The sequence below is a fragment of the Juglans regia genome, chromosome 10 (genome assembly GCF_001411555.2).
Source record: "Juglans regia cultivar Chandler chromosome 10, Walnut 2.0, whole genome shotgun sequence".
In the NCBI taxonomy this organism is placed as follows: Eukaryota; Viridiplantae; Streptophyta; class Magnoliopsida; order Fagales; family Juglandaceae; genus Juglans; species Juglans regia.
Window position 1 is genome coordinate 5,464,027 of NC_049910.1, and position 15,449 is coordinate 5,479,475.

General features: G+C 32.6%; 2 protein-coding genes across 2 annotated transcripts; one reads left to right on the forward strand and one right to left on the reverse strand.

The window, feature by feature from the left end:
* The first annotated feature begins 3 nt into the window (after positions 1-3).
* LOC109014097 (protein LOW PSII ACCUMULATION 2, chloroplastic) lies at positions 4-3,499 on the forward strand. The gene is made up of 2 exons (XM_018996421.2): positions 4-541; positions 3,097-3,499. Exons 1-2 carry the CDS (start codon positions 79-81, stop codon positions 3,240-3,242), a joined length of 609 nt encoding a protein of 202 aa, XP_018851966.1. The 5' UTR covers positions 4-78; the 3' UTR covers positions 3,243-3,499.
* A 3,355-nt stretch (positions 3,500-6,854) lies between these two features.
* Positions 6,855-8,220, reverse strand: LOC109014096 (protein EXORDIUM-like 3). The gene has a single exon (XM_018996420.2). The coding sequence runs from the start codon at positions 8,087-8,089 to the stop codon at positions 7,052-7,054; it is 1,038 nt and encodes a 345-aa protein (XP_018851965.1). The 5' UTR covers positions 8,090-8,220; the 3' UTR covers positions 6,855-7,051.
* Positions 8,221-15,449: the final 7,229 nt, after the last annotated feature.

Genomic DNA, 15,449 nt, shown 5'->3' on the forward strand with positions numbered 1-15,449 from the left:
GAAGCGAATGACATTATCCCAAAAATACAACACCACACAAAAACCAAAAGGCACATCCACTAACCAACTAAACTGAAAATGGCGCTACGGATCCACTCTGTATCATCCTTCGCTAACAAACCCTATCCTCATCTTCCTCGTACACTGCTTTTCCAATCCCCCACCATACCCAAACTCACTGTCAAGTCCCAGAACCCCTCAGAAACCCAAAAGCCCACCACCAACGTCGATGAGACCTCCTCTGTGGCAACCCCACCAAACAAAACCAGCCCCGCCGGGCTGGGTTTTGGGTCTTACGCATCGTCATCACCTTCGAGTAAACCAAATTTGAGCACGGTGAGTACCAGTAAGAAGAAACAGAAGAGTAAAAGAGAGAGGGCCTCGATAATTAGGCGGTCACCGATCGAGAAACCAGCTTTTGTGACCCAAGAAGATAAGGTTGAGGCGAAGGAGGAGAACAGGAATGAAAGTGCTTTTCTTCTCACTTGGTTGGGTCTCGGCGGCATTATTCTTGTCGAGGGCATTCTTCTCGCGGCATCAGGTACGAATTCTTGATTCTAGTTTGTTACAAGATCGAACATTGTTCTGATGCTGATGTTGAGCTCACGGAATTCTTTGGAGGTTGTAGTGTTTACTGGGTTAGCTTTGAAGTCATGTTAATGATTGTTTGTTTGTTGTGTGGTTGTTGCCTTGTGGCAGCCGAGATTTCTCGAAATTAAGTTAGGATTTGGTGAAATTCAACTTAGTTACAAAGATTTAAGAATTCAGATCATCCATTCTGGGACATTAAAAAAAAAAACCGACAGAAATTGGGATTGGGGATTAATATATTGATTAAGTTCACTATTGATGAGCGCTATGCTATTGGCCTATTAGGTTCATCTTTCAATCATGAGTAGTTCATCTTATTATTCAGTTATATCCCATTACTAGCTTCTCCCTAATCTCAGTTTTTTTTATACCATAGCTGTACGGTTACCGGGATGATCGTACTGCAATCTGTTTTCTGACATTTGATAGGAGATTCGTTTATGATCTTATCGCTGTACGGGCTATCTGCTGCTCTATTGCTTTTATTTTGGTTTTACTGAGTCTGATTTATCTATTATCACCATTGTTGTAGATCTGGATGACGCCATCATTTATGTACCAGGTCTTTTATTGAATGGGGCGCGTATAAATGTTTTTCACTTGGGTGCCATCCTTTTGTTTGTTCATTTATGTACTACACCCAATGGATTCTTACATATTCTGCAATTTTTCTCTTCAATAGGGACTTCTGTAGTTCTGCTGCTTTAATTTTCTCAGCATAACTTTGACAGGGAAGGTGTTAAGATTTCTTTTCTAAGGATTGCCAGCTATTATTTCTTAGCTGAAAATGGGTGTTGCCTTCTACTTTGCCACTATATCCTTTCTTAACATGATATGATGATACTAAAGGCTGCTGACAGAGCCTGAAAGGGTGTGAAAATAATCTCACCCATGATTAACTTAATGAGGAAAAAACTTTATCAACTCCTAAAATTTTAGGCCTCTCTAACAAATACATTTCCTCACGGTTTCATGGATGCATAATGGTGTGCCAATATTTAGAAGTTAATGTTGCAGCAGTTTTGCTAACCCTGCCTGGAAGCTGATGATGAGTTATTGAACTAATGAGCCATACTCCATTATTGGTCACTGAGTTTGCATAACCTTTATGGTTCTCCTGGTGTTGTGGAGCCCTTGAGCCATTTTTTCAAGGTTCAACATTAAATTTTAGTAAAATTACTGGTGCTAATGGTTTTACATTCCTGCATATCGGATGTCAAATTAACTCAATAGTCTCCATGTTACTTATGCATTTATCACACTTTCAATACAGTTTTGCTTATGTCCAAGGCTCTTCGGATCCATCAGACAGGCTGGATGTCACTAACCCAATCAAAACTATTTTATATGATTAATTGAAACAAGATGTATGTGATGGTTTAAACGCTACACCACTTTCACAATTTGCAGGTCGTTTTATAACTGCTTGTGCACCTAGTAGTGGTATAAAACAGGCAAAGAGACCTGTTCTAGTTTTTTTTTTTTTCAAAATTCACTCCATATTTCAGTCCAAATAATTTCCTGTTATTGTGAAGCTCTCGTGCTTTTCGCTCCATAAGTATCTAATCAACTTCAAGGGAGATTGACTTCAAAATATTTTTTTCTCAAAAAATGTTTAGAAGGCATATTTCAATCTACAGTCCCTGAGCCCTGGGGGGGGGGGAACCTAGGTGGTGGACATATGCATCTAGAACTCAACATACAGGATGGTTTCAATGAATTGGATAACTCCCAGTTGGAGAAGCAAATTCGAAGATACAGCACACACAGGCTTTTGAGTTTTGACTATGAACAGCTACCGTTCAAGTGCAACCTCTGTCATTAATATGGCCAGGAGATGTTTGATGTCTAAAACAAAACCAACCTATCGAACTGAATTCCAATAAGACAGAAGTAAACCTGATCAGCCTTTACTTTCATAGCTTTCCATGAAAGAAACAATAATAGTTGAGTCTCAAAAACTTGAGCGCAATCCCTCAGAGAAAGGGATTTAGATGGACCACTAACACATGGGGGAAACCAACCCAGGGAGAAAATAATTTTCAGTTATTGTGTTTCACTCCTTAACCATCAGATCAACTTGAAAGCAGATTGACTTATGGTTGTAATTTTTTTCCGGCAAAAAGAAATGCCGTTTGTACATTAAGCATGATCCACGGCATACATTCCTTCTCTTCTTCAAAGCCTACATTGATAAAATGCTTCTAATTTTTCCTTTTAGTTGCTTCTAATCATCTTGTATAGGGAACATGGCCACCCTTGCAGACCCTAATTGATTAGAAGTTAATAATGTAGCTGAAAAGCATTAAATTCATTTTCCCTGGTCCCTGACCAACCGCCTCCACATACTCTATGACAAAAATCATTTCTTGCCTAATATTTGCCTTAGATTTAATCAATTTCAGAAAAATATAAGTTAGTCAGGCAAATTATTTGTCTTGATCTCTAAAGTTATTACTTATATCACTTGCTTAGTGTAACTGATTAGTAAAATTGCATTTACAGGCTTCCTTCCAGAAGAGTGGGATAAATTCTTTGTGAAGTATTTATACCCATCCTTTACACCAACGGTCTTCTTGTTTGTTGCTGGAACAGTTGCTTATGGAGTGTCCAAGTACCTGCAGAATGACAAACTTAAAGATGAGAAATGATATTTAGTCAGCTTAGACTGATATTTTCAGTTTCTTCAAGGAGGAATTTGTTGCAGCTTCTAAATGACTATATACCTGGTTTTTTTGGGTCATACTTTTGTCTTTCATGCTTGATAGAAACAGGAATGAGATAAGAAATTACCAAGCAATTAAAGTGCCTTTCATGCTAACACTAGGATGATCTACCAAAAACATCTTCCCTAGGAAATGAGAATCACCTCTGGTGGAACTTAATTAGTTATATGCCAATTACCAAAGAGTCTCTCTCCTTATCATGGTTTGATCAACCAAAATTATTTTTTTGCAAACTATTTACTTCTTCACTGAGTTCAGACCGATCATCGGCATTGAATATCCATCTATCCATCCATCCATCTATCTATCTATCTATCTATATATATATATATATATATATATATATATACATATTGATGGCCTAATTACTCATAACAAAGTCCTATGATAGCTGTACTGATTATTGCTTATTTATAAGGTCATGTAAATAAGAATTTGTTACTAGAACCAGAATAAACGCTCCAATTACTGTGGATGTTATAGGTTGATGATGTCATAAACCTTAAACACGATGCTCCATAATGAGACATACCATAAATAATATAGCGACTCTAGCTTTATGTTTTAGGTCCAGATTAATTCATGAACGGACATGTTTCTAGGGCCAAGCTTCAAGTCCCCCCTTGGACAGATCAGCAACAACTTGAAAACCTTTTATGGAGTGAATGATTAGTTGAAAGACTTGAACATTTCAGGAATGTTCAGCTACCATTGTTGTTGAACGATTTTTATTTGGGCAAACCCCACTAAAGAAAGAGATGGTTGGAAGACAATTTTGGGTTCAAAGTCATCGGTAAACGTATTTTGTTGTTTTCGGAAGGGGGCAGCTGGCTCTCACTTCTTCTAGTGCCACTACGTCCCATTATTCTCACACTTTTATTCAATTATCTAAAATGTGATATATTTATTATTATTAAATAATTTTTTATTAAATAATTTTTTATCATTTAATAATAATAAATACGTCACATTTTATATAATAAAATGAAAATGTATTATATAGTATTACTTGATGATGATAATAATAATAATAATAAGCATTAATAGCTAGTGGGCACCGGCGTAAAAGCACTAAAGCAGGAGCGGCGCCCGAGCTTGGTGTTTGACATTAACCCATAAATATAATACTTGGAAGAAAACAATGTCATATTATATGCATCCACTTGAGCATGCTTTTTTCTCAGCTGCCTAGTTCGATATTTTATTTTATTTTATTTCATAGTACTCCTCATGTCTGTCACTTTTCGATCGATGAGCCATAAAGGTCGCATTGAACGTAATTAAATTTTAGTCATAAGCTCGCTGCATGCATTGCATATATATGTATGTACATATAGTTTTATTGTTGTAGGAAGTTATTAATGTATAAATGCAACCAAAAACTTTGAGGAAAAGCAAAAAAGTTAGGCCTATATAGGTGTGGGAGTGTTTATAGTCATAGAGAGTTGGTGCCAGATTGATTTGCATTCATTGGGTTACGTATAGAGATGAAGAGAGCTACAAAAGTGGGGGGGGGGGGGACCCTCAAGGGTTAATGTCATCTAATTCTTACGCAACTTTCTTCGAGTGGCACTTTGTAATGTTGAAAACCGATCCATCGATGAGGCCAACTTGAACGTATCGGTCTTATGAATTGGGTCAAAATAAGATAGTTTTTACGCTTAGCGTCATTGTATTGCCCATGAAAATGCTTACTAATCCCAATATATTTCCGTCACTGTTACTACTATCGATTGGTGAACCTTTTTTCACGTTTTTTTCTTTTTAGGGACCCCCAAAAGAAAAAACAGTTGAAAAAGCGTTCAAAATTGGTCATTCAAATAATAAAGGAGTGCATGAATCATGAAGCCAAGCGGCGCAAATCCCACGAAAGTTCCCTCAGAAAAATGGCAAATCGGAAGAATGCGTTGGTCCCCAGGATAGGAAATGCTAAAGGTCCGACCCCGGAGTTGTTGGGTGTTATGCATAAGTTGGCCGAAAATGAGACAGCTTCTTTTTTCTAAGCAAAAAATCAGACAGTCATAGGTTGTCTATCTTTTCATTTTCAAGTTATATTATATATATTTATAATATATATAATTATATATAATAATTGCACATCACTGTAACTATCACTTATCTTTCATAAAACCTGCAAAATTTACCAAACATTTTTTACAAGATAAAAAAAGATGAACAGTTTGGCTTATAAGTGATCGATCATTCACTCCCATTAAACATTTTAATAACACAATCGATTGAGAATAAATTTCTTCAAAACAAGATGCAGTCACGAGAAATCTCTATTTTCATGGGAGACGTGCATGTCTCCTTTTGAAATATCAAACGATGCGATGCTCTGCTCTCTCTGCTCTGACGTTGGTACGTACATTATAATTAGAATCTGTTTGCATGTGCAACATTATTGTTTTCCGTTCGACACCCACTTGAAAGAAAGTGATGAACGGTGTCCGGCCGGAGACAAACATTAGACTCATGAATCATTATTGCACGAGAGAGACGAATAAAGTGAATTATATATAATCGAAGCCGGCTGAAATACAAAGAAAAGCACAGGTACAGTGAAACATACAAAACTTTGAGTCCACAGAATAAAGGATCGAAGCAGGAATGACCACACACAGACACAACATCCTCTTTCTCGTCTTTGTCTTTGTCGATTCGACAATCTAAGCAAAGGGCCCCTCCAACCCAAATTGCAGTGGCGCCTATCTTGTATTATTAACCGAGAAATCATTACATCATCTCACGTAGTATTCTCGTCCTTTTACCGCAACGTTGTAATTGTAATTTGTAATTGTATTATTATTATTATTGTTATTAAAAGTTTGACAGCATTCGAAAAAAATAAGATTAACATTTTGTTTATATTTCGAGACTTTCTACTTCGGTGACTTCAAACGAGACGGAAGCAATTATAGTTTTAAATTTCATTCTGTTATGTTGTTTTGGTCAAAATTTTTCATTTCGGTGTAATATCTAATACACTATACTTTCTCATTCTATTTTGTTCTAAATTTCGATCCGTTCCAATACGTTTCAGCTATTTTCATCAAATTCCGACCATTTCGGACGGAATTGATATTCCGAGCACTATTCCATTTTAGACTTTTTTATAGTTTTCTTGTACTTTGATGATATTTTTATAAATTTTTACTTTAGATAATATTTAATTAATTTTAGAATATAAATGCATTTAGATAATTTTAATTTTTTTTAACTTCAAATATGTTCCATCATTCTCTATTTTTTTAATATTATTATTTTTAACAATTTTTCTATTCTTTTTTTTTTTTCCGTTGTTTTTGTGTATGAATTCAAAACATATATTCATTTTATAAATCTTAAATTCTTCCATATATATACACATATACATGATTCACAATTACATATATATATATTTATTTATTTTAATAGTTGTTAGTTTATATATAATATATAAATAATTTCAAAACATTATACTATAATGTATCGAGATCCAAATATTTCATTTTAATATTTAAATTAGAATTATCACCGAAACCAAAGTTTAAAACATGGAAAGAAACGCCAATGTAATGTGTATACAACGACGGTATATATGTAATTATTACATAATGAACAAACTTAAACTACCTTGACTAATCACTCGCAAAAGAAAAAACACAAGCCTTCATCAAAATTAAAATAGAAAGATAAACCCATAAAAAATTGAAATTCCCAAATGCACAAAACAGAAAAAAAGATATTTTTTTTTACTGATCGAGTGCATTAGGACCGGTACAGTAGTTTACCACATGGTTCCATACCCACTGAACCAAGAACCGCCGTCTGATCCCGTTCATATTAAACGTGGCGCCGTCCGCGCCGTTGAAGAGCTGACCCGTGTAGGAGCCTCCACCGCCGGTACCGTAGATGCCCTCGCACAGGTCAGCAATCTCCACCGGGAAGCTTGGGTCCTGCCCGGCGTACCAGGCATTCACCAACGGGTTCGTCGCCAGCTCGGCAATCTCGTGCGCGATCACGCTCACCATCCCGTCTACCCCGATGTCGCCGTTCGGGGACTTTAATGGCTTTAGACCCGGGATATAATCTGGTACGGCAAACGGGTAAGCGCACACACCCGGGCACATTTTCGCCGAGTTCCCAACCCAAGCGTACGGCAGCGTATACCCGACGATGGACGGGAACGTGAAATAGTGGAACCCACATACTTGCCCGCAGAAATCCTGAACGCGCACGTCGGAAGATGTGAGTAGGAGGTAAAGCCCACCCTGTGGATTCAACGGCAAAGGTTTCGTTTTGGCCGTGACGGCGCTCTTGATCACGGACTGTATGGACAAGCGCGTGAGCGACTTCCCGTGCGAGTAAAACCGGTCGTTTTTCTCCGCACCCAGACGCACCGTACGGGAAATATTGGCGCCGGTCTGGTCCGTGTAGAGCTGCACCGTCTTCCACCAACCCGAGACAGAGGGGTGCTTCGAATTGACTGCGGAGATGGAGCTGATGAACCCACGGATGATCTTCTTCTGGCTCCTCTCCCAAACGCCGTACCAGATTGTGTGGACGGTGATGTCGGTGGTGAGAACCGGTCCCATATGGTACTTTAAGTGAACGAACTCGGATGAGCCCTCATATTTCTTGGAGCCTCCGAACTCTAAATCATGAGCAGCGTTGGTTCTGTTGTTATGGGGCCATGGACGCCATCCGATCACCTCGCGGAGAGAAAGGAGAATAATAACTACGGTGACAGCGAGGAACGCCGGACACCGGCGAGAACAGCCCCGGAGCATTTCAGTGAGATTTGGAAGTGACTTTTTTTTTAGTACAAAATGTGAAGCAAAGGTCAAAGGACACTGAGGCAATATATACCCACACAACACATGGTAGAGGGTTATATATAGAGGGAAATTATATACCGTATGGAGAGTAGCCCCAGTTTATGATTCTCTCAATTTTTTTTTTTTGTTTTAGTTAAAAGCATTGATTTGCAGGAAATGGAAGACAGGTGGGTTCCTTAAAGTGTGAGAAGGGATATTGGGGCCTACACAGTTGTGGAAGGCGGCAGCGCGCATCATGATGATGATCATGGTGATTGTCCTCATCTGATGATGTTATAAAACCATTGGTATTTTAGTACCTACTGTTTTGCGCGGGAAAAAGATTATGGACAATTAGGTAGAAGGTACGTACAGTACTACTGCTGTATGCGTGGTCCAGGAAGCTGGGGAATGCATATATAGTAACAGATGATGATGACGATGATGAAGAACTAATATTCGGACCTCTCATCATGTGTCGAGGCTGAGAGCAATATCAGTCCCGATCAGGTGCTGCTACGATAGGTTGGCTAGCTGTTCCTTTTGTTCTTTGTTCTTCTCTGCGTAATTCTTGTGTTTTATTTGTTCTCGGATTAATGAAAACATCCCCCACCTCAATTCATTCATGTCCAATATTTTCCATGTCTGCTCTATCTTGTGCAATAACATCATGTATCTACGTACGTGCTCAAAAAATATCTTCCCAAATTTTTTTATTAATTTAGATTTTTAAAATGCATAGTGACTTAAAACGGTATCACCTTGCCAGCTTATAGTTTTTTTTTTTTTCTAATCAAGCTTGCATATTTATATATAAAAAGTTTAAATTACTATACTATTATTGAGAGGGTCCTTTCCACTATCAATAAAAACAATACTAAAAGGTAAGATAATTACGGGTATGTAACCAATCACTTCATTGGTTGCGGCCCACTACGCTTCAGAATGCGTAAATCGATTTTAAAATCGATTTATTTTTTTAAAACATCATTTATGAAAAGTTATGATAAGAGCTATGTCTTCACGAGATGGGGGGAAATTTGCCATACTTTAGGCTTCGTTTGGATCTCAACTCATCATTACAACTTTTTCAAATCTCAATATAAAATATAATAAATAATTTAATTTTTTTAAATTTTAAAATAATAATAATATTAAAAAATAATATTTTAACAATATTTTATCATCTCAACTCAACTCACTTCAACATCTAAACACAACCTAAAGAGATCATCCTTGAATCTCTTAAATTACAAAAAGAGAGTCTCCCTCAATCGTGACATATGGAAAATGTAAGTATTTTGACATATCGAGCGGCAAGCGCTTCTGCTGCTACTAGGATTGTTGTGTCAATTTCCTCTGCTCAAATTTCTATAGCATTTCCTACTGAATGACGACTTACTGTATAGGCCAAAGGGGACGATGTCCTGAAATTGAATGCTTTACTACAAAAAGCTGCTTTGCGTTAATAAGGTTTTGATCTAACACACCGCCCACAGCTAGCCGTATTGCATGCATGCATGCATAATTAATAGAAAAACTATATATGGGGGAGTGGGGTCTACTACTCGGCTACAAAAAATACTAGATTCAGTCATAAAATATATAAGAACATTCCTAATAAGTTATGTAAACTTATATTTTATATAATTTGAAATAAATAATTTAATATATCTCATCCAATAGATTATATATTTTATAATTAATATTCAGTTTACTACAGTATCATCTCTATATCTATAAAATATTATTCACACTTATATAAATATTTAATTCATTTTTCTCTCTATTTTTTACTTTTTATTTATTTTTTTATCAACTTTCAATTTTTTACTTTATTTGAAACGAATAAAATATATTAAAAAGTATAATATTTAAATGATATAAAGAAAAAATATATAAATTGATATATGATATATTATAAAAGTTAATATGTAAATTAAAAAATAATTAAATTTTGATGATATATTTTAACTAATATAATAAAAAATCTATTAAAAATGCTCCTTTAAGTACTGTTGCGCACGTTCATTAAAAAAAATTAAAAATATAAGATTTATATAAAATATTTATTTTTGTAATAATAAATCTTGTTTTTTTATGTTAGAGTGAACGATTTATACATTTTATAATTATATCCATCATTAGTCATTACTCACTCATCTACATTGCCTTTGTGGCACGCGGATCTGATCACTAGATTGCACATCATTGATCAGTCTGAACTCTCGATCAGACCCTGATTTAGGTGATCATTGATTGCAAAAACTAACAAACATATGTATTATTGCCACGAGACGAAATGATGAGTTATTGGTCATGATCAATAGCACGTGAATGGCTTTAAGACACTTAAATTTATTTAAAATATATTGGGGTTCATATTTTTTTGAGTATATATATATATATATGAATCACTACACCTTGCCATCAATTAGGATTAACCTCGTCATGTAGATGATCAGGATGATTAATAGAGCATTTTTTATTTTTATAGAAGTTCGAAGTAATACTATGATGATTTATTTATTTATTTTTGAATGAATATATTTTGCAATGTGTAAAAATATAATTAAAATAATTGTGAGGTGGCCGGAAAATATATTTTTATAAAACATTATTTGGTTACGTAGCTCATATAATATGAGATAAAATATTTTATTGAAAGTTAAATAAAATATTATTAGAATATAATTTTTATTTTTAAAATTTAAAAAAATTGAATTATTTATTATATTTTATGTGAAAAAATTATAATAAAAATATGAGATGAGATAGTTTTATGTATCTAAACTGAACTTAAATGTTCGTTGATGACCTAAAAAATCAAAGAGCAAGCTTTAAAGTTTTTGAAAAAAAAAATTAAGAATCTATTTCATTTTTTGTATAGATTATATATACTTATAATATGTTAGGATTTGTGGGGCTATGAAGATTATTGCATGTTTTTGGGGGCTATAAAAGGGTATCATTTTTTCTATTTACAAGCTAATATAGGTTTTAGGCACCGTACGTAATTTTATTTTATTTTTTTAAATTTTGGAAACAATATATAAACACTTTAAAAACTGTTGGGAATTAAAAGGAGCTTTTAATATTTTTAGGGTACTATTTCAGTTTTTTGGTTTTTTTGGGCGGCCATAATAATTATTCTTTAATGTCTTCTTGGGGTCAGTCACTGCACAGTGGGTGAGGTGTTTTGTTGGTCTCAGTGACTACTACTTTGATGATCAGCTTTGCCGTAGATCAAAATCATTACGATACATAACAAGTACATTCGGATTCAGTGTGACAGCTAGCCTAGATTGATGAACTCGTTCAAAAGTGTCCCAAAATTAGATTTAGATCATATTTGCAGTTTTTTTAATACGAATATTTTTTTTGAAAAAAAATTTAATAAATATAAAATTTAAATAAAAATTTAATTAATTTTTTAATAATAAATTTCATTTTTTTTAAATAATTACATAATAATTACATACTTCACAATTAAATATAGCATTACTCTTTTGAGAAATTAGATTCAAGACTCTTAAATTTGTTGATGAGAAATAATTTATTGTCACGAATGAATAGATTTTATACTAATAATCTAATATAACTTTATGTGATTCATTATAATTATTTTTATAATAAAATTAATTTTATAATATGAAATATAATATTATTAATGTATAAATTTATTTTTATAAAATATTTTTATAATTCAAACATTTCTCTAATTCAGATAATGCACGGATAACGTTGAGATTAAATATTCACCTAACATTAAAAATTAATATTTATATAACTTTGAAGTGCGATGGTTTTAGTAAGAACACTTGTATTGGATTATGCTTTTGCATAAGTATCTACGTATTTGTTTAATATGATTTTAAATTAAATTATATTGGATTATGTATATCTAAAAATTTACATAATTTTAAACATTATTTTCATAAATTTTAAGATGTACTGTTTATTTTTTAAATCTTATTTTATTATTTTTTTCTCTCTGCTTTCTCCTCTCTCTACACCAATATAAACAAACTCTCTCGAAACATTTCTCTCTCTCTCGACACACCAATGAAAAGAAATCCGAAAGAAAAAAATAATTTTAAAAAATAAATAAATAAATAAATTATATTATTATTTAATTCAAATATACAAAATCAATCTCTAAAAGACGTGATTTTGCATATATATATATATATATATATATATAGAAAAACTAATACTAGTGCTTTAGTATGTCTAACCTCAAACTTTATTATGAACAACAACTACACTCCCAATAGATTTTTCATCATATCATTTAAAATATATTATCAAAACTCACTTTTTTTATTTTACATGCTACTTTTACAATATATCATACATCAATTTATCTATTTTTTATTTATATAATTTAAATTTTTTTAAATATTTTCTCAATCTTCTCATACTTTTAATATTTACAATATCTCCCATTTTCAGTATCTTTATCACCCGAAAACTGATATGTAACAAAAATCATCAATGGTAATGGACTCCGAAAATAGTTTTAATAAAAAGAACATTTGTCTTCTTTTTTTTATCCATAGAAGTAAGTGAAAATTTTCAAGACTTTCTCAGCAACCGAACAAAGCCTAAGTAAACTATAAGACTAGCAAAGCAAATATATACCAATTTATTCTAATCACAAAACCCAGGAAAAAAAAAAAAAAAAAAAGAGAGAAAGAAAACTAAAGCAACACCCAAAAAGAGCAAACTCAAATCAGTAATGAACTTTGCGTACGCAGGCACAGCGACAGCGCAAAGAAAAGCTTGCGCCAAACAAGAAAACAGGGGCTCAGTTCAACAGTGGGGAGGAGAGAGAAACGAATTAAAAATGTTTCGTATGTGTAAACAGTATTCTCTAGATGTGGCAAAATCTTTGTAACAAAATAGAAAGTGAAAGATGATTGTTATATGTATGAATAAATTACATAAAAATAATCTCACAATTTGATGTGGTTTTATCTAATCCGTTAGATCTATTTTATAATAAAAATAATTTTATAATTTAACAAATCACATCAAGTCACGTCAATTTGTAAGATTACTTTTGTGTAATCTCTTTGTGACTAGAATATTTTTCTTTTAAAAATAGATCACACACAAAGTGATCACACTGTAATAATAAGTATCAGAATAAATTTAATTATAAGTAGTGTGAACTGATCAATAAATACACCATAAAACAAGCTCTATATATTTAATTTTTTTGAACTATAGACTATAGAATTTGGACATGAATTACTAAAAAAGAACGGGCACACCTATCAAATCTCCAGTGATTTAGATAGGACGACACACCAACTTGGAGCATCTCATCCAATTATATAACCTACTTTATCATCTTTTAGGTTATTCACACGAGCTAAGGGACGGCCTCAAAAGGTTAACAAAAACTAAATAAAATAAAAGGAAAACACATGACTTTTGCTGTGCCTATCTTCTCACACGTACGGTCGTGTAGCCTTTATATGAAATTTGGCCTTGTTTTTTCTGCAGGTAAAATGAGACGAATTAAAATAAAAAATAAAAAATTATTAAAATATATTTTTTAATATTATTTTTATTTTGAAAATTAAAAAAATTAAATTGTTTATTTTATTTTGTAGAGAAATTTAAAAAAATTATAATAATTAGATGAGATGAGTTAAAAAGTTTTGTGAAAATATTGAATGAGATTAGTTTGATAGTGAGTTATGACGAGATAAGATGAAAGTTGAATAAAATATTATTATTATTATGAGATTTTAAAAAAAATTAAATTATTTATTATATTTTGTATAAAAATTTAAAAAAAATTATAATGATAAGATAATATAAGATAAGATGAGATGAGTTGAGATGTAATACTTTTTATATCCATGAATAATCAAGCCTTTAATTAAATCATGGCTTTAAGTAAGAGACTTGCTTATTTGAAGTTTTCTTTTCCTACCTTTCAGCCCATTGTTTTGTATTTCAGGAAACCAGACGTACGTAAATCGGTAAATGAAAGCTGCATGAATGACAAATACATGTCACATGATATAGAAGTAGACGGCCGGAATTAATATTGATAGCTAAAAACCAAGAATATTGAACCAAAAAAAAGGTAAAAACATGTGATATATATATATATGTACTGAATCCATGGAAGGTGTTGGAAAATAACCCATATAAGTACTAGAAGACATAGAATAAATATAATTGATTCAACTGCTGCTTGCGCACTTGACACATGAACATGCAGTTTCTTACCTCCAACTCCAAGCATTCACTTTTCAATTATGTCCATCCCTATTCTCCTACCAAATCCATTCACAGGAATTAAATGTGAATCCTTTTTTACTGCTGCATGGCCCCCCGTTTCATGTGTAAAATAGTTCAATGCTAGTCCAGAACACACAGCTATAGAGAGAGAGATAGAGAGAGAGAGAGAGAGGTGTATGTCTTCAGGGGGGTAGGTGGAGGACAGATTTGAGACAGAGAAATAGTTTATCTGCAAAAAAAATATTATATAATTTGATATATTATAAAATTATTTTTATTATAAAATAGATTTAATAAATTATATTAAAATAAATTTATTTTCATAGTAAATAATTATATTAATTTATAAATTTATTTTTATAAAATATTTTAACATATATCTTACTACCTCTCTTTAAGAAATGAAGAACTAATTAGATATTTTATTTTATTTTTTAAATTTTGGTCGGCTGTTGTACATTGAACATTCATGAACTGGTTTATGAGAGGTGTGCTGCAGAAGCTCGGTTGATATTTGGACGGATATCACGTAGTTTTCATCTTTATTATAAGAATCCTTTTGATAGATTCTTTTCTTTGCTGTGTTTGTGCCAAGAAATTAATAGCAAGACTACGTACGTAGTACATATTGTAGGTTATATTGCATGCCTATATATAAATTAGCATAAATTGTGGACAGACTGGAAAGATCGGCCGACAGGTCAAGAAGTTTAACATATATTTTGGCTTTGGAGTGTTCATTAATTAAGGTGAGATTTGTATAGTGAGATGAGATGAGATGATTTTAAATAAAAGTTAAAAGTTGAATAAAATAATTTTAAAATATTAATTTTTAATATTATTATTATTTTAAAATTTGAAAAAATTGAATTATTTATTATATTTTATGTAAAAATTATGACTATGAGATGAGATGAGATGGTTTGAATTGATTTTGACATCCAAACTAAGCCTAAATCGATATGTAAGAATATCGATTAAGATTATGTGTAACTATGACCTCTCATGTACAGAGAATATAATTTATAGCATTAAACTTGGATAGTCCTATATATATATATATATAGCT